Below are 19055 nucleotides of genomic sequence, written 5' to 3' on the forward strand. Positions count from 1 at the left end.
ACATGCTCTTCTTGGTAAAGGTAACAACAGCAACTAGTTTCCTCACTTCAAAGCACTCAGCTGGCTGTTAAAAGAGACAGTGATCCAACACGGGGGTAAACATTTCACAGCTTTTTAGAAAAATGTTGCTGATATCAAATTGAAAATAAAGATATTGATAAAAAAAAAAAAAAAAAGAAATTTCTCTATGGCCAAACTTCTTTTTCTAAACTGAGTTTTATTTAATTACTGTAAATGTTTAATTGCCAGAAAATGTGAAACCACAGTGAGGAAATGTCAGACATTTCCCTTGTCGACCAACTAAAGTTGATTTTTTTTAAGAGACTCTTAACTCTTTGGATGGAAACTCTTTGTGTTTAGGCTGATTTGAATGATTCAATTGTTATCAAATAAAGGTGTTCTGTTCAGTAGTTTGGAGATAAAACACTAATTGACAGCCAAAGGACAAAGGCTACTTTTAAAATATACCTCAAGCAGGAAACTTCCAATAGTTTTGCTTCAAACTTGCTCTGGGAGGAGTCTCACCGGTGGGAAAGCCCTGCCTATCAGGAGTCGCCCAGATCCTTCCTCGTTTACGGGCAACTTTGCGGCGGCGGTGGATCCGGAGAAACACGCACCGCCGAGTGGAGCGCTCAGCCCGGACACGGAGTACGCGTTGCGTGGAAGGTGCACCATAGGGGGGGAGGGTTGTTCGGGTGGAGCTCCTGTCCGATCTGAGGAATGTAAAATAAGACCAGGATAAGACCAGGCCCAAAGTCGGCGGTTTTCTCTTGGAGTGTTACCCGTTGGTACAAAGACAATAGAGAACAAGTTGTGCTGCAAAGTGAGAAGGTACGACATGAAAATAAAGGCGATCTGTGCAAAGGCTATTTGGGATAAAATAACTATTTGCACACAGCGCCATTAATTCTTTTCTAATGTAATCTGTCTAGTTGTCCTATTTGATAATCTTCTAATAATGCATATATACAATTATGATAGTTATTTTATTTTGTTTTATCATATATAACTCTTCAAAGTGACTGGAATTAAAAGATGACAAGTGGGCCATTTTTCTCATCAGGGACCTGTAGGTTACAGGGGATCAAGTCATTCAGGTAGCTGCTGTGCAATACAACAGTAGCCTACTGTTATTACAGTCTCTGCTGCCCTTTTTCCAGTCTTTTAGGGCTAAAAACCCCAAATACTTATAGAAATAACATGGTAACAGTGGTCTCTGTCTTGTAAACTGTTAGGAAACTTGCAGGAAAGAATGAACACTTTTTTTTAAAGTTTGAGACACTTTATAATCATGTTTCAGACCATGGTTTGACAGTGTATGAATTGCTGCTCATTGTTTTGGACTTGCTTGAGATTCCAGCCCTGTATCATAGAGCCTCTTTTGTTTAACAAAAGGGACCACATGTCCTCTCCTACAAACTTTTCTCCGTAGCCTGTAATGGTAACTTAATAACACACATAACAGTTCTCCTTCACAGCTTTTAACCTTCATCAAGTGAGTCACTATGTAGGAATAGTCCAACATGTGGTTGTAATTTGAGGGGGAAAAGAATGAAGTGCCAGCCTTTTGTGGTATCTCTGTGTGCTTCTTAATATAATCTTGACACACAACCCAAATGTCAGCGTCACGTCCTTAATTTGTTTGCTTGTGTTTAACATGTTCCAAAAGGTCAGAGCCTGTTTGTGAAGGTGTTGTAAATTGTGTTTGATGGTTAATGTGTGAAAGAGAGAAGCTCGAAGAAAGGAAATATTCATATGCCTTCACTTGTGGATTTTCCATTCAAGCTGGCCGCAGGACTGAATGCATTTGGAACAGATGACAAGAACGACAGTGGGTGTTTTTTTAGCCACAGAAAAAGTGTGCTTTCACCTTTAGTATGCATTCATCTGTCCTTGACCCACCTTTTGTGTTTCATTCAACAGCTGCGCCGAGGTGTGATGATATACAGAAAGACAAGTCAAGCTCATTGTAGGCGGTGATCTCAGTTTGTGTATTTTATTTTGACAAAAGTGGCTCTGAAATGTTCTGACAGGAACATCAAGAGATTACGGGCTCATCCCTCAAAACCTGTTCTCAGGTATTCTGTTCTTGCTCCTTCCACACCGAATGATCGCACAGAAAGAGGAACGCCGGATCAATCATGGTGTTTGGTTAGTGAGGTGTGTTCAGATGTTTGTGTGTGTGTGTGTGTGTGTGTGAGAACTGAGAGCGATAGATAGGTCTGGATAGTTTGTTTCGCCCCAGCCTGTTTTTACTGATTTAGATTTTCAAGCTGATAGGAGTTTGAAGTTTCTGTCCATCATCTCATGTCAGCATTTGCACAGAAATGCTGAGGGTATCATTTACACGCTTAGTGAGCAAACTGTGTGCACATTTGAATACTGGGTTCAGCCTTGAGACGCCTGCAGTCTGTTGCTGCCTGCTTGAGCTTGTTTAGTGTTACTCTGCGGCTTTGCTTATACTACATTTAGGGCAGGTTCGTCCTTGTGTAGGAAAGCTTTCTAGAGCCCAATCATCATGTGTCACTTTTTGTTTGATCCCCACTGTGGTTGCTATAGCAACCAGCAAAGCAGCAGGATTTGTTTTGAAATCCTACCAGTCAACCAGGTGAGGTGGAGAAAGTTGTCCACACCTCCTATGCTGCGGCGTTCTTCTGCTGTCTCATTCAGAAATAACCCAAAAGTGAGGATGATGAAGAACAAATCCTTATATTGTATTTAGCGTCACAGTACTTGAGTCAGTGTCTGAGCTCGTATTCACCTTGAGGTTAAAAATTTCCAGTTAAATGTGCTTCTCTAAGGAGGTTTACTCATCAACAATATTAAAAACTAACTAGAAAAATAATGGAAACTGAAGTAATGTGAGCGACCATATTTTTCATTATTATTCAAAGGGCACACAGATATGTTTTTATCTGTTGTGTTACCTCACATGCAGGTGTATATCAGCTCTGTTTGTCGCTGTTATTGCATCTTTCAGTTATATGCCTTAAAGCAGTCTTGGTACGCATCACCTGTCAGGCTACATTAGACGGACTTCAAAATATGGGGAAGAGAAAGTAAAAACATATGAAAGTATTTTCGCTTTTTATATTTTGGAGACTGGGAGGGAAAGTGGAAAAAGAGTACACCACAAAGGCCTAATTTCTATGGCACAAAATGAGTGAGGAAACAGGACGTCAGCCATTTTGTCCGCAGATGAATCACCATGTAGCAGTCTGTTGCAAGTTTACCCTCGGCCACGCCAGACCAGGCTATCCGATGACTCACCAGGCTGCTGTGTAAACGGGGTTCTCCTCCCACTGGTTGTGGGCTTGTACTATCTCCATCATCTCTGACATGTATCTTAAAGTTTACTCATAGTGCACCTGTCACAGGTATAACCATCCAGAATGCCTTCCCACCCTCCCAGCCAGATCCCAGGTTTACACACACACATAGGCGGTTGACCATGAAAAGTGTGTGTCAGCTGTAGTTCTGAACACTACCCATGTCCATGGTGATTTATCCACACAGGCTCACTTCCTGTTGCAGCCACATGCTGCAATGAAAAAAGAACCCGTGTGTATTTCCTGAGATTTACCAAACACCGTTTCCTCAACCACATGACCAATCCAATATGCATCAACAGAACCATATTAAATATCAATGAGAGCATCCTGGGTGACTCAGCTGATGACTGGAATCGAGCCAAAAATGTTTGTCACAGATGTGCTTCCTTCATCCGATGCCAAATCTTGCTACTGGCAGTGACATCTACCTTATCTTGTGTTGTATTTAAGGAATCTGTATGGTATGAACACATGTAGCAAAAGGAAATCCTACTTGTTACACTCTCCCTCTTGTTGAAAACATGCATTCACAGTATGTGACACAGCTGACAGAACAGTAACATGAAGCTTGATACACCAGCACGACGAGTTTATCGAGCAGATGTATAAAAGGACCTGCCTATAAAACCTCCTCATGCTGTTCCCACCTCTACTTTACTCCTTCACTAATCTCTCCTTAAGTCTGTCTTCCCCCAATTGTGTTTTCTTTATCCTGTTGTTTTTCTGGTTTATAAAGCTTCTACAGTTTTTCTCAAAGCCCATATCTAAATTTATCAAATGTGTTATTGCAAGAATATAATTAAATGAATAGAGCACTGCTGTAGAAAGTAGAGTTGTTGTATAAGGCAAACAGGTACAACTTCATGTGCTGGTCCTTACTGCAGAGAAGCTGATGATGCCTCTGACTGAAGACGCTTGTGTAATAAGTATGTTATGTTGAGGTAGTTCAGTTTAACAGCATGTGCAGCATTCTTTACACAATCTCCACTGCAGGGGCTCTAGAACAGTCAGCACACAGTTTTCCTTTCTTTTCTTTCCTTTTTTTTTACAATTTCATTAGCTTACTGGCTCTGATGCCTCAACAAATGACCACCAGACTTGTGGAAGATATTAACATCTTGCTTAAAACACTTAAAGAACTAAGCTTCCTTCAGAAGCAGTGTGCTCCCTTTTGTTAACACTTTCAGAGTTATATTTTCAGTCCGTACAGATACAGTATACAGAATCCCAAATGATGGATTGTATATAAAGTGACAACAAGTAATCTCTTATATTCAAGATACATGCATACTTCAAAATCCTTGAAGTATGCATTTGGTTTAGAATCTCAGGAATTTCAGATGATATGACCAGGTACAAGAATTACTTAAGACAAATACATTACAACTTGGGGAATCAGAACAGAACAATGACCCATGTCATCCCTCTTTAATATATGTGCAGACTGACAAGATTAACTCAACACAAAATCCAAATAATGACAACATGCAGTCTGTGCCATTATAAAGCAAAACCCAGATTTTCTCATTGCTGCAAATACTCTGGAGTGGGGTTTGGATAGAGCACACAGAAGGCAGGATGATACAAAAAGTACGATGGAGTTATCGCACCAACTTTCAAAAACGCTGAGGATGGCAGATGAGGCTTTTTATCAATAATAATGAGTCTTTGTGTTAAAAGGTGTATGAAATGACCACCTATCTGTAATATCAACAGCAGCATACAGGCAATAAGAAAAGTATAAAGCACTAACTTTTTTTCAACAGACTTGCTCACCATAAACTCCTCATTAAATTATCTGCTCTCAGAATAAATCAGTAACGTTTAAGGGCTGTAGTGCACGTGTAGAAATGTACCATCATTACTGAAAACACCTTATCAGAAGTACCAAATCAATAATGAATTCATTATAAAACATGGCAGCCCACTGTTATCGACTACATCTAGAAATGGGTCAAACGCAGAGCTGAATTTCTCAATCGGAATTATTTAAAGTTAAATTATTATTATTATTATTATTGTTGTTAATCTAGGAATCCTTACCTATGGAAAAAATAAGTTTCTTGTCTAAAACAGGTTGTACAGACATTAACTCTGTGGCCTCATCTTGTTTTTTACTTTTTTTTTGCAGAGTCTTAAACTCCCTTCAACCCCTGAACCTTGACTTTTGACTACACCCGCTCCAACAATGGCACACCGGTCACAGAGTTCATCTGTAGGAGAAAATCCCCTGGACCCAAACTACCTGCCCCCACACTACCGTGAGGAGTATCGTCTGGCTATTGATGCTCTGATAGAAAACGATATACAGGTAAAGATGTGTTTATTATTATTATTATTATTATTATTGTTGTTTTTGTTGTTTTATGTTGTTGTTGTTATTATTATTAATATTTCTGTTAATAACCAAAGTATAAAATACTTACAACGCCTCTTCTATGATGCACCGCCAGGGCTACTATGAATTTCTCCAGATGGAAGATGTGGTGGGTTTCCTGGCACAGCCAGAAATTGAATATATCAAGTCCACAGTCCAGGTCCCCAACCAAAACTCCAGCATGCCAGAGCTGACATATCACGAAGGATGTCATGACATCGAGGGCTCCTCTGACACCTACTGGCCGGTGCAGTCCGACCTGGCTGCGCCAGGCCTGGACCTCGGCTGGCCGCTGCCGCAGAGCAGCTTAATTGGGCCCACAGAGGTTACTACCCTGGTCAACCCATCTGATCCAGACATGCCAAGCATCAAGGAACAGGCTAGGAGACTCATTAAGAATGCACGACAGGTGAGTCAAAGGAAGGGTTGGAGAACAGGTCAAAACATGCACACCCGGTTTCAACATGTATTTAAAAAAAAGGAATTTGAAGAAGAATTGTTCATTTATTTTTCATAAATGAACAAGTTCAACTTGTGTACCTATAAAGGATTAATGGATTTTTTGTACACATACTAAATAAAGTGGTTGGGTGTGTGTTCCAGTGTGTCATATCAGTTTGGTCTGTATAAGTGAATGATTACCACCTTGAATAACAAAGTTAAAGGAAAGGCAAGGTAAAGGGCTGCCTGTGATCTGTGTGTGATGGTTACACTGTGTTATTATCAGTTTGATTTAACTTTTTTTCGCCTCTGGCAGCTGTGGCCCCACTCCTTTTTAGTCAATTTTCTAACTGTCTGGCCCTTAGCTAAATTAAAAAATATGATTAACAGGAGTGTGGATAACAAATGTGACAAGCAGTCGAACCTGTTGGTGTGATTGATCTTGTCGTATAACTGTCCTATGTTTCAGTTTTCACGCTTCGAGTACATACCTGCGTCTTTATAGGCTTTTACTCTTAGTGTCTCCTGTGCTCAGACACAAGCAAATATTGTGACATACAAACAGAAGATAGACAACTTAATGATGTAATTAGTCATTAATCATCCTGGATTACTGTTATTGTGGAAAATTTAGAATAGATTCAACTACACCGTTGTGGTAAGCTACCAAGTACAGTCTTACATAAACATTAAGACCTTAACCCATTAAGGCCCGACCCGTGAAAAAATAGTAAGAAAAGTCCAATTTTTTAAATATGAGGTCTTTATTTGGCCCTTTAACAAAATGTAACAAAAAAAATTAACAGTTTTTGGGAGGATATCTACCATTTATTACCATGTGATAGTTTAAAAATATTATAATATGGTTTTCTGCTTTTGGGTATCTATTAGGGGACAGAAGACAAGTATCACATTGTGTTCAACAAGATTTTAAGCAAAGTTCATACCATAAACTTAAGTAAAATGTCTCAGAAACTGTATGTGACAAATATGTCATGTCAGGCTCTTTTGGATGAAACAGACTTGTTTTTTTTTTTGCCAAATGCAGAAATAATCTCTAAACTCATTATCTCTATTGAGAAATTTAAATGTAAATAAACTGGTCTAAACAGCTTAGTTTTCCCCCCATTTTCTTCCCATCAAAGCACCATAAATCACAATTTATCTTATTTTGATGATAAAAAACATTGACAGCTCCCTCAAATTATATAAGTGTTACAGTTTAAAGTTATCTATTGTTCAGCAAACCAGCAGCAATAAATCTGCAAAATATTAATAAAAATTCAATAACTTTTTATGTTTATGCTTCTTGTCCAGGTTATTGGTGTGGTGATGGACATTTTCACAGATGTTGACATTTTTGCTGACCTCTTGGATGCAGCAGCACGCCATGTTCCTGTTTACATCTTACTGGATGAGCAGAACGCTCATCACTTTGTTTCTATGGTCACCAACTACAAAGTCAACCTGGACTTAATTCATGTGAGTTTGAGTCTTTATTGATTTTCCTGGAAAGACAGGATTCCTTGTGTTATTTATTCATATCGTATCATTTTAAATTGTGGTTTTTAAGTGTGGATAACAAGGTGGAAACTTTGATTTTATAGATGATGCGAATCAGGACTGTGGGAGGAATAACCTACTACTCTCGGACAGGGGCTTCATTTAAAGGACAGGTGAAAGATTGTTTTCTATTGGCTGACTGCAGGGCTGTACTCAGTGGGAACTACAGGTGAGCCATTTGATGATAATATCATTTATTTATCATGTCACTTGTTCTATCAGTGTAAAAAAATCACTATCATTCTTTTTTATTTTCTTTTAGCTTCATGTGGTCCTATGAGAAGATCCACCGCTGCATCGCCCACCTCTTCCTTGGGGAACTGGTCACCACTTTCGACGAGGAGTTTCGAATTCTCTTTGCTCAGTCAGAGCCTCTGGTCATTGACCCATCCAGCAGAGCTCTTGTTGTCTCTGAGCCTGGGGGTTATTTAAGCACCCAGATTGGCTTGAAGAGGACACAGTCTTTGCGCAACCCTGTTGGTTACAGAAGGCAACCTGAGATTCCCTCAGCATTCCCCTACGGAGACTCTGATCGTAACCCTGCACTTCCTTTCCGGAGGAACGACATATTTCGTCACACTCTCGAACCAAGTGCAGGAATTACAATTGGGAAGTATTCTCAGCAGCAGTTTCATCTGCAGCAATCGTTCCTCGAGCAGGGAAGGTCCATAGTGTCCAGGCAGATGGAGATGGCATCAAGTGCCTTCAAGAGGCACAGCTATGCAGAAGGAACCCAGGAAAACTACACATCTTCAAGGCAGTTCATGAAGCACAGAGTCATGAACAATCTGGAGGAGACAGACTTCCACAGGTAGTTATTTCTTAAATACCTAGTGTTTGATATCATTAATAATATTCACCATGTCATTACACATGTGTGCATGTTTTAAAATGTAAATAAATAATAAAAATAATGTTTAATGAAATAAAAAATAACCAAAACAAATAAATGCTGCCTTTTTCATTACAGAGAGCAGATTCAAAGCAGCCAATATTACAGTGAAGGACCTGGGCCGGGTTCTGGCTATGGACACTATGACAGACTTCGAGGCCGTCATCCTCACCTTGCCATCGATCAGTACTCAGACTCCAGCTTTCGCTCAGATCCGGAGCCTCCACCTGCAATCTACGGCAGGGACAACTTCTCATCTGAAGATCTGAGAGGACCTGAGGAGCTGCATGCTCCTCCACTAGCTGGGAGATATGGAGGAGGAGCTTCCCATAAGAGGCCAACCATAGGTCAAGCATATGCCTGCCAGAGGTCACCGACGCAGCTGCACCCACCAGAGAAGAAACAGTTACATCAACAGTCGGACGTAGGGAATGATCAGGATGCAAGCTTGAGGCAAGGCATGAGGAGCTGGAGGATCCATTCCTATCTTAGCACTTATGAGGACAGTGGAGAAGAAGGCTTGATTCAACCTATGGGGCCTGACGCATTTGATAATCCTCCACCTTCTCAACAGCCAACTACCACTGAAAGTTCAATTCCACGCTTTGGAATAAAGGAGCCACCAAATATTCGCCCCAAACCAGATATCTTGGCACCACGGTTTGGAAAGCCTCAAATACTGGAGAGAACTGATAGAGACTTTGCCTCTCTAACAACCAAAGCCCTGCTTCCTTCTAAACTTGATTTGAAGCCTTCTGTTCTGGATAAAAAAGACAGAGAAGTAGAGAAGGAAAAAGAGAGAGAGCCAGAGAGGAGTGCAGCAACAGATCAGGGTGAAGATATGGAAGTTAAAGAGACACCAGATCTCTTTCTGTCCAGACATGAATCATTTCGCTCACGTATTAACCCGCTTCTTCAACGTAGCTCCCGTCTGCGTTCATCACTTATATTCTCATCTTCCAAGGCAGAGATACACAGCGGCAGCTTAGGTCTAAAGCCAGCAACAGAGGCAGATGAGGAGTTAGATTCGGTACGCACCTCATCTATTGTGGCCCAGATTCTAGAAAAAAGGAGATCTTTGTCTCGTGAGCCTTTTGAGTGGCGTAAAAAAGCTGAGGAAAAAGACAAAGAGAAAGTGGAAAAAGAGAAGGAGCAACAGCAAGAGAACAAGGTACAACTGAAAGATGAGACCAACACAAAAGAAGAAACTCAGAATAATAATGACAAAGATGTAAAGACAACACAGAGTGTAGAGAAACCTGAAGTCATAACATCACAGAGCATGCATGACCCAGCTAGTCGACTGCAGTATTTCAGTGATCTGGCTGCCAAGAGAAAAGCCTCAAAAATGGAGACAGAGTTTCCCCCTAAAGCCCCAGAGCCTGCAGAAAAAAAAAACAGACCTACTGGACAAACCCCCCGTCAACCCTTCGACTGCTGCAAAGACTCAAACTGTAAGTGTCACTTCAGCACAACCTGAACCAAAGAAGTCAGACATCTCTGCAAAACTGGCAGAGCTCACTCGAAGACCTTCGATAAGCTCATCGAAACCACCGTTTATCACTGCCAAGCCTTTTGTGAGTTCCCTGAAGACCTCAGAGACGCTGCAATCTCATAAAGAGGACAACGCATCAGAGGGGCAAAAGAAAGATATATTCAAGTCTCTAAAGCCTCTGCCCTCACCTAAGATCTTCAAGAGGGATCAGTTAAAGATTAAAGGACTGAATCCTCGTCGCATCTCCTGTGGTGAGGAAATTCTCACCACAGACGCTACGGATGCAGAGAAGAGTGAACTGAAAAAGACTCGTTCTCGCAGTTCTTCTACAATGTCACATGAGGAGTCTAAGGAAGGACTGCTAAAGGTTATGGGATCAAATACCTCCATCAACACAGTTGGTGAGGGGAAGGGTGAAGGAAAGCCGCTGGACTTCCTGAAGAAGCAGACGCAGAGGTTAAAGGGATTTCTGGGGCCAAAGGATAAAGAAAAGAAAAGCTCAGGAGAAGATAGGGGCATTAGCACGGTCAAAGAGGTAACCGATGACTCCAGCAAAAAGTATAGCTCATCGGCTAAAGACAAAGGATCCACTGTTGCTGATCAACCCATGACCAACCACAAAACATCAGCTGGGACGTCGGTGTCGTCGCGGTACCAGTCCCCGGGAAATTCCGTTTTGTTCAGCAGCAACCTACGAGACGACACAAAAGTCATTCTTGAACAGATCTCTGCCAACAGCCAGAAGAACCGTCTGGAGCGAGAGGAAACAGGAGGGGACAGGGATGGTGCTGCTGCAGAGAAAGGACTGGAGACACTAAACCCCACAAAAAAGAATCGATTTCTACGACCGCAAGGAAACACCCAGGAGAGGGAGGGGCTACTGAAGAGGATAGAGAGTCTGAGGAAGGAGAAGAAGGTCTACAGCCGTTTTGAGGTAGTTGATGTTAGCAGTATAGATGGAAAAGAGATATAAGCAAAATACAAGTCATTTGAGATGCAAACAAAAGTCATGAACTTTCTTAATTATAAAAATGATCAAATATTTTTATCCTAGTTGAGAAATTGATATTTTATTTCTGCTTTCAATTAATCTTTTTTTTTTTTTTTACTCTGAAACAGGAAACAAGTTTTGGGGATGTATATTTAAAAATGTATTTGGACAAATGTTTTATTTATATGATGATATACAGCCTGAAATGATGTTTATACAACAAAGTACAGTTTGGTGGAAAAGCTAAAAAGCTTTACACATACAGTAGAAGTTTATCAGAACTAAAGTAAATCAGTGTTAGAGATAACTGTAATTTAAGGTATAAACAGAGTTCTGATTAAGTTCTCGTTAAGAGCATTACTCATGCATCACAAGAATGAAAGCACAGAGGAGGAGGAGGAGGAAAAAGGGCCAGACTTACTTCATTTCACTGTTATCCCTGTTGCTCTGTTAACAGATGGGGAATAGCCTGGCATAACCAAAGATGGAGCAGCAACCTTTATATGGAAACTCTTTATGCAAGATGATCAAAAACATCCATTGCCAACATGTGCCAACAACACTCAGTCACTTCTCAAAGTACCTCTGGTGCCCAACATTGTGGCCTTTTCTGGATTCAAACAAGATGTAATAAAAACTTGAAAAGATGATATTTAAAATGCTGAAAAAGAACTTAAGTTAACTGAGTTTGGAATGTGCCTCAATGCCAAACCCTGGTACTAGTTTTTCCTTATATGGTGACTGAGAGATGAGTGATGCTTGCAAACTGGCTGCATGGACTAATGTTTCACCAAACAGAAAAAGGTAGGGTGATTCACTTTTAACTGAGCTTGTATGAACGTGACTGAGGGACTTAGGGAAGATGAGCACACAAAGAGCACAAGTTGCACCTAAGGGAACAACAAATACATGCCAGTAAAATACAATACAAAACATGTCAGTGTTTGACTGTGTTTAGTGTTGTGTGTCTCTGCAGGAGTGTTTTTGGGTGAGACAAGTTTGAAACTGAATGGAAGAAAGTGTGCTTGTGGTTTCACCATGTGCCAATGGCCTGTTGAGGATCTTAATAAAGCTAAAACGTTAATGTTATCCCAAAAGCAAAAGATGCAGATATGCAGAATAGAGTAATATGAAGAGCAAATGAAATGCTGAAACAAAGTGAAAGTATGTAAAATTATTGAAAGTGTGTAAATATTTGTTTTAAAGCAGTATAGTTTTGATGAAAACTGATGCTGTTGTGAACTTTACCCTCTCAAGAGAGCCCAATGTAGTTTTCTGTCCAAGTGTGTACCCATTTCTCAGGTCTGAGGATGTCAAATAACCAATCATGGAAGAGTTGTAAAGTTTTCTTTGGTCAGAAGAGTTGAGAAATCAATATCTGCTAGTTTTTGTTTTCTGTAATTTAAATAAAAATGGAAAGCATCTACAGTTGCCCTAAGTCACAATAAAAATATTTAGGTCGAACAAGCCCATTTCTCTTTGCTTTCCAAAGGCATTACCTCGAAATGAGAGGAAGGGAAATAGGTTGGGCAGTACCGGAGCCTCGCCACGCCACCTTACATAACTCAGCTCCTGAAACCTATGCCCTGAGCGACACTTCTAACTCTTGTTGGCCTGTAATGACTATTAAAGATCTGATTCATATGCTTGACAGCTCCACAGGGCATCAAACTCTTCAGTGCTCAGAGCAAAATGAAAGGAAAACTTTGAAGTTTACACTGTTTTCTACACAGGCTTTTATTGTACATACTTATATAAAAGGGGATTGTTCACAGTTTAATTAATAAATTTGATTATAATTACCTTTAATGGAGAGTAAAGGTGTTTTTACTTTTGATTCATGCGAGTATGCAGTCTTGTTTGTACAAACTAGCTGGCATTTGGACAAATCAGTTGCATGGGGCCATTGTGTGCTTTGTTTTTAAACCTCAAGTAGTGTTGCACTGTTTACATCAAGAGAATTTTATTATTAAATATTTTTACAAATAAATTTGAGTATGGCTTTGTGCATATATATAAGCAGGTGTATTTCAGTTAATTGTACTGTTTAAATGACAGTCAACAAGCAATTAAAATGCTTTTTACTTTTACCATATATATGAACACTTAACATCAATAAAGAGTATTGTATTAATAAAATGAACACAATGGAAACTACTACTGTCGTCACTCTCTGGAAAACACCAGTCACCAGTTCAAATAAAAATATTTCTGGTTTCATGCTTAAATCAGCCTCAGAAATTCCAGCAACAAGCTAGACTATAAATACAAACTGATTTCACACTGAAAATAAAAGACAACTTCAAATACTCAGGAACAAAAACAATCCCAACGATACTGGGCTAAAGGCAAGCCTCTCAGTTTATGTCATATGAACAGACTAGTTGTGACTGAGGCTTCTGCAGCTGTCAGGCACAAAATATTCAGCAGATAATTGTTCTAACCAGCCAGAAGGATCGGTGAGCATGCAGGTTTAGTCCTCTGGAGTCTGTGTCGTTGTGATATCCAGCTGCGGCGGCTTCTTCGCATTTTCAAGTTCCTCATCAAGTTTGTGCAGCTGAGCCAACTTAACTTGTTCTTTCAGAAGCCCAGAACAAAACCAGATCAATGCGTTGGAAATTCATTTATACATGTATAAACAAAATATTCAAGTGGATCTATGTTTATAAAAGAAGATGTATACTTACCAGCTGCTAGCAGCTGACTTTTTGTATTTTCAGCATGCTCCAGTTCATCTGGGAGTCTCTCTGGAGCCTAAGTAATATTAAAGACAATACTGACTGGGAAAATGTATCTTCCCATTTTAAAGTTTTAGGAAAGATTTAGCCCAGATTACAATTAAATGGAAAAAGCTTACAAAGACAGAGTGCAGTTTCTTGTGCTGCTCTATCACTTGCTGAAGTTGGTTCTCAAATCGTATCCTGTTGGAACAAGAGTTGACTTCTGTATTTTAGTATGACATTAATATTTATAATTATTTTAATACAACTGATCATCACACTGTTAATAAATACCGCTGCTTCCTGTGTTTAAGCTTGAGCTCCTGGATTTCACATTTGTACTTTTCCAGAAGTTCCTCACTCGTCTTGTTCTGCTTCAACTGTCTACAAAACACACACGCTTCATTGCTCAGTTCAAAATATACACAAACACGTTACCTAACACAGTGTTGATTCGTGTCTGTATGTGCCAGCAAATAAAAACATGTAGTTACAAAATTACATCATGACTTTGAGTTTAACACATAAAAGTTTCAGAACCCTAAATTTCCTGCTTTTCTTTTAATCTAAGAGATCAAGATCAGCTAATAGTTAATTAAATCAAAAACCCTGAACTTTGTAAGTTACTTTTAATTCTCTATTTCCATAAAGTAAATAGTTCTACTAAAGTTCTATTTGTCCATCAGATGTGAGAAAATACCAAGCAATCAAGTAAGCCAGCCTGTTTGGACAGGGTTTCATCCCACAGCTATATATTGACCCAAAACAATGATGAAAAGTCTCCAGACCCACTGAACTGGTTTTAGCAGAAGAAAATCTCTTAAATGGCGAGACATTGCCATCTAGTGCCACGTTTATGGGTATGACATCAGGGGCCTACAGCACAAAATCAAGATAAGGGATTAAACCAGGATATTCTATGCTGTTCTATTCTATTCTAAAGTCATTTAGCAGACGTTTTTATCCAAAGCGACTTACATTTGAGAGTAAGAACAACACAAGCAAGAATTCAAACAAGATGGGACGTCATAATTAAGTGGTAGTCAGACTGCTGTGAGTCCAGTTGGACCCAGGTGCACATATATATTGTAGTTTTTTTGTAAGTCATCACGTTTTCATCAAACAATATCATCTTGGGCATAAGTGCACGCAGCTTATTCAGTACTTGGTTGAGCAAAAGAGTTGGACAAATCTTTCTAACTCATTCTGTTGAGTAGAAAAGTTGAGCTAAGTGTGGAAATTCTCCTTAAACAACTGAGTCTTTAGCTTGCTTTTAAAAGTGGATAAAGACTCTGCGGATTGGACGGGGTTAGGTAGATCGTTCCACCACCAGCGGACAGGATATCTTGGTCACCCTGGCTCAACTCATCCATAATCCAGTTGCACAAAAGCGGGATAGTGGAGAGTGTTATTTGTTATGATATAAATTACCATGGCGATTTAATCAATGAAGCTAGCCTGCTCCAGACCAGGCTAAATTCCAGGATCTATTTAATCTCATACCTTATTATGGAAACCAATATTTATTCCACCGCCTGCTACATATTATGACATTTATCTACACCCACTGTCATTATTTAAATACTTGTGGTCATTAATTGCAATCATTTCATATACATTTTAGATAACGTTGCAGGTTATTAGATAATTAACTTTCCCATAAACTATATATAAAATACACATCCTATATAAATAAACTGATGCGGACATTTATAGACAATGCCGTTTAATCTATGCTCAGGTCAAAATGTTGATATGTGGGCTGTTCCCTCTCCTTCCTCAGGCAGGCCACAAGACAGCACAAGCCAGCGTGATGTCGCATGCCCTGCCTGGGCTGCCCTCAAGTGGTGAAGACATTGAAAGCATGCCTTCAGGTGGCTAAAGGTAATTTCCATCCAGCCTGCTGTGCTTCCTCAGAGCCTGCAGTGTCAGGAGAAATGGCTGGCAGGCACACCCTCTGTCTGCCAGCAATACACAAGAGAATAAACCTGTGAATACAAAATCTCATCATAACCTCATAGAGGGACATTCCTGACACAGCCAGGATGTTAAAAGTGATTGTGAATAGAGGTTGTGTGGCTCATCTTGGGATCAGCTCTGCAGCCAGAATTGCAGACCATCTGAAACTATAAACTGCCCCAGAATAAAACTTGTAATAAAAACCTCTTCATGGGTGAAGACATACAGTAAATTTTCTTTGTGTGAGGCTTACCTGGCAGAGTCCTGCTCAGATTCTTCGCACTGGAGCTGCAGCTTTCTGCACAACTCTGACAAAAGATATCACAGTAACCATCCTCATTAGCACATTCTTAATAATTTCCAATCAAAACAATATATATACAATAACGATAGAGATTATAAATATGTTTCCTGGTGTATGAAAACAAAACTTTCACACTGCAGGACATCATGCAACTACGTCTTGCTCTGATCATGTGTGTACGTACCTTCCTTTTCTTTATAAATTCCCTCAAGTTGACAAGTTTCAGCTTGTACTGCAAAATCAGTAAAGCGTACAAGGTCAAATTTACTTCACATAAGGTACAAAACTCATTATATAAATGATTGTTTAAACCATACCTTATATTTTACTTAAACCAGACCATAACATCATGTGTTTTTTGCTTTAAATGTGTTTTTTGCATTAAATGGTCAATAATAACTTAATGTCTTACAGGCTGATAGTTCCTCTTCCAACGAGCCATGGACTGATTTGATCTCTTTGATTTCTTCTGCAAGATTTTTTTTATCTTGATAAATGTGATAAAATGACAACCAATTAAAACACAACACACTTCAGTTCTATATACAATTCGCATCACTATGTTTTGCAAACAATCAAATCAGAACGGGTCTTGAAGGGTGTTGCAGTTCCCTTCAAAACGGAGACATTAATCATATCTCATGCTGCCCCATTCATCATTTTCTGCAACTCCACGGATGGAGTAACAGGTAAGGATATACCTCACTGAAGATAGAGAAGAGCAACGGTTGGTAACTCTATATACATAACACAAAGTTGTCTTGGTCACGGTTTCAATTGGTTTAAGTTTTTTTTTTTTTTTTTTAAGATATACTTACATGTCTTACTTTAAATTCAATCCACATAATATTTATTTTCAAACTCTTTGGTTATATTGACGAATATTTACTCTAAAGTTAGGCGGAAATCTATGCTCATTAGTATATTGTCGGCGAAACACGCGTTTCCTATTGGTTCAAATATGAAAAAACTTTTATAACTTAAATTAGACCTTTAATTTTAAACGAGTTCTTGTTTTACACGAATTTAAGTTTTCAAAATACTTAGAGAGTCATTATTATTGCCGTAACAACAGTTTTTGTGCAAAAATAAATAAAAAGTCAGCGTGATTAACACGCGGAAGCGGAAATTGTGTCTTAACAAAGAATAACCAGCTGTCAAGATGACTCCATCTTGATCTGACTACTACGACAACCGTACGCATGCGCATGTTCTGGAAGCAAGTCCATACGAACACGGAAGTACGTGACACTAAAGCCTCCTGCTGATTTTGGTTTAATGTTTTTTTTTTTAATCAAGCGAGGTTAAAAGAAGACGAAGAAAAAAAACAAACAAAAAAAATAAAACAAAAACAAACAAACAAACAAACAAAAAAAAACAAACAACAAAAAAAACACTTCAGTCAAATGTAAGTAAGTATGTTAAAACCATATAGCTATGGATTCCCAGACTGCTATGCGGGGATCTTATGAGCTATTTTTAATCCAACTTATTCTCTATTGGTCCGAAAGATGTCACCATTGAGTCTGAACACTGGCGTACTCTCACTTTATCTCATAACCAAATATTCTCTAAACGAATCCACAATTGACAGCTATTTAAGACTTTTAGTGAAATAGAAATACCTTGTTGCAGCCTCCTGAGCTTTCCCATCAGCTGTTCAACTTTAGGCTCCTGCAGTTCTCCACCTGACACAGCAGTTTCAGAAAACATCAACTTTTTTTTTAAAAAAAAAAAAAGTGATTTACTTGTGTTTTCCACATTTTGCTGGTTTACCTTCTTTAGGTGTTCTGGCATTAATCATGTTCTCAATGTCGAATCCTGTTATTTATGCCAAACGAAATGCTAGTTAGCTGTTTCTTTTTTAAATAAATACATACATACATAAAAAAACAACAACAACAAAAAAACTACTATCTATCTTTGGCAGGTACTAGCTAGTTTAAGATATTCACCTCATATCGCTAATATTAGTCATTATTTAAATTTAAGTGGATTTAAGTAAACTTATTAACTTTCAGTGCATTTTAAGCTGTCTTTGACTTTCTTTACAACGGTAATCAAAGACACAAGGTGTATGCTTACCTGTATAAAATAGAGACCATATGTAAACTACGCTTGTAACAGCCAATATAAGTTAGCTTTTAGCTAACGTGATAGCTTCTCAAAATTAAGTCAGGCTCTGATTAACTTAAGATTTACCTTCAGTTACAATGCCACTACGGTGAACTCCTTTCTTTTTCCTTTAGACAATCTTCCCTCCCAGTTCGTTCATACATCTATAGCCAGGTCTGGCTTTATGTCTGATATGCCCACTTCAGGTCCTCCAAACTCCTCTATGAAAGTGTTAAAGAGTTATAAAAAAAAAAAACTGAGCCGTTTTGTTTGCTCTCACAGTTGGGTCATTTAATCTTTTTGCTGTTTTGTCTCTTAGCAGTAACGTATTTGCTTCTGATGTCAAATTCTCTATATTTGTATTTTTGATCTCACTTTGGATCTTTATTTTTGGCATATGACATTTTTTGGAATAAGAATATAGAGCTTTTGGCACGACTTTAACTGCTTCTGTTGAGGTAATCTCAAAGTCAAGCTACTGTCACTGTAAGAACATACTGTATGAGGTTTAAAGGACCTGATGTCTCAACAGGACCTGGAAAAACTAGTCCATGGTTTCATCTTTGTCGGCTTCATTATTATTATGCCTTATGCCTTGTAATCCTGTTCATCATACTTTCCATGATTTTGGCAAAAAGGGCATCATTACCGGCGTAGGCCATCTATAACAAAATAATAATATTACTATTTCTTTTTCTGTTTATAGTCAAGATAATATAGAAAAAAGTTACACATAAAACACAAAAGGTGCAGTGGACTTGTGTCTTTTGGTAACTGTTTACACACAAATGTTTTACAAGTATCAACAATTACTTCCACCGGAGCACCACTATATAAGTTTATAAATCATTAATATTTGAAGTTTT

General features: G+C 38.9%; 2 protein-coding genes and 1 non-coding gene across 6 annotated transcripts; 1 reads left to right on the forward strand and 2 right to left on the reverse strand.

Moving 5' to 3' along the window:
* The first annotated feature begins 581 nt into the window (after positions 1-581).
* LOC121628130 (protein FAM83H-like) lies at positions 582-11530 on the forward strand. Its single transcript, XM_041967046.1, is given in 8 exon segments — positions 582-831; positions 5464-5643; positions 5786-6118; positions 7468-7632; positions 7758-7882; positions 7976-8524; positions 8684-9995; positions 9997-11530. Coding segments are annotated over 7 exon segments (3684 nt in total). The 5' UTR covers positions 582-831; positions 5464-5520; the 3' UTR covers positions 11074-11530.
* On the reverse strand, positions 11414-18403 carry si:ch211-199g17.9 (uncharacterized protein LOC108180085 homolog). 4 transcript variants are annotated; one of them, XR_006008104.1, is made up of 11 exons: positions 18277-18403; positions 17851-17895; positions 17700-17762; positions 16487-16561; positions 16259-16306; positions 16024-16078; positions 14106-14195; positions 13949-14012; positions 13779-13845; positions 13430-13668; positions 11414-11424 (listed from the first exon to the last, which is right to left on the reverse strand). XR_006008104.1 is itself a non-coding variant. In XM_041967047.1 (10 exons), the coding sequence occupies exons 2-10, from the start codon at positions 17876-17878 to the stop codon at positions 13565-13567; spliced, it is 594 nt and encodes a 197-aa protein (XP_041822981.1). In that variant the 5' UTR covers positions 17879-17895; positions 18277-18403; the 3' UTR covers positions 13038-13564. The 4 variants fall into 4 exon arrangements, 3 of the variants coding, with proteins under 3 accessions (XP_041822981.1, XP_041822982.1, XP_041822983.1); XM_041967047.1 differs by lacking the exon at positions 11414-11424 and having other exon boundaries at positions 13038-13668; XM_041967048.1 differs by lacking the exons at positions 11414-11424; positions 18277-18403 and adding an exon at positions 18160-18248 and having other exon boundaries at positions 13038-13668.
* LOC121628381 lies at positions 16654-16786 on the reverse strand. The gene has a single exon (XR_006008154.1). It is a non-coding gene; the product is annotated as a U8 small nucleolar RNA (small nucleolar RNA).
* Positions 18404-19055: the final 652 nt, after the last annotated feature.

Source organism: Melanotaenia boesemani, chromosome 17 (genome assembly GCF_017639745.1).
Source record: "Melanotaenia boesemani isolate fMelBoe1 chromosome 17, fMelBoe1.pri, whole genome shotgun sequence".
Lineage (NCBI taxonomy): Eukaryota > Metazoa > Chordata > Actinopteri > Atheriniformes > Melanotaeniidae > Melanotaenia > Melanotaenia boesemani.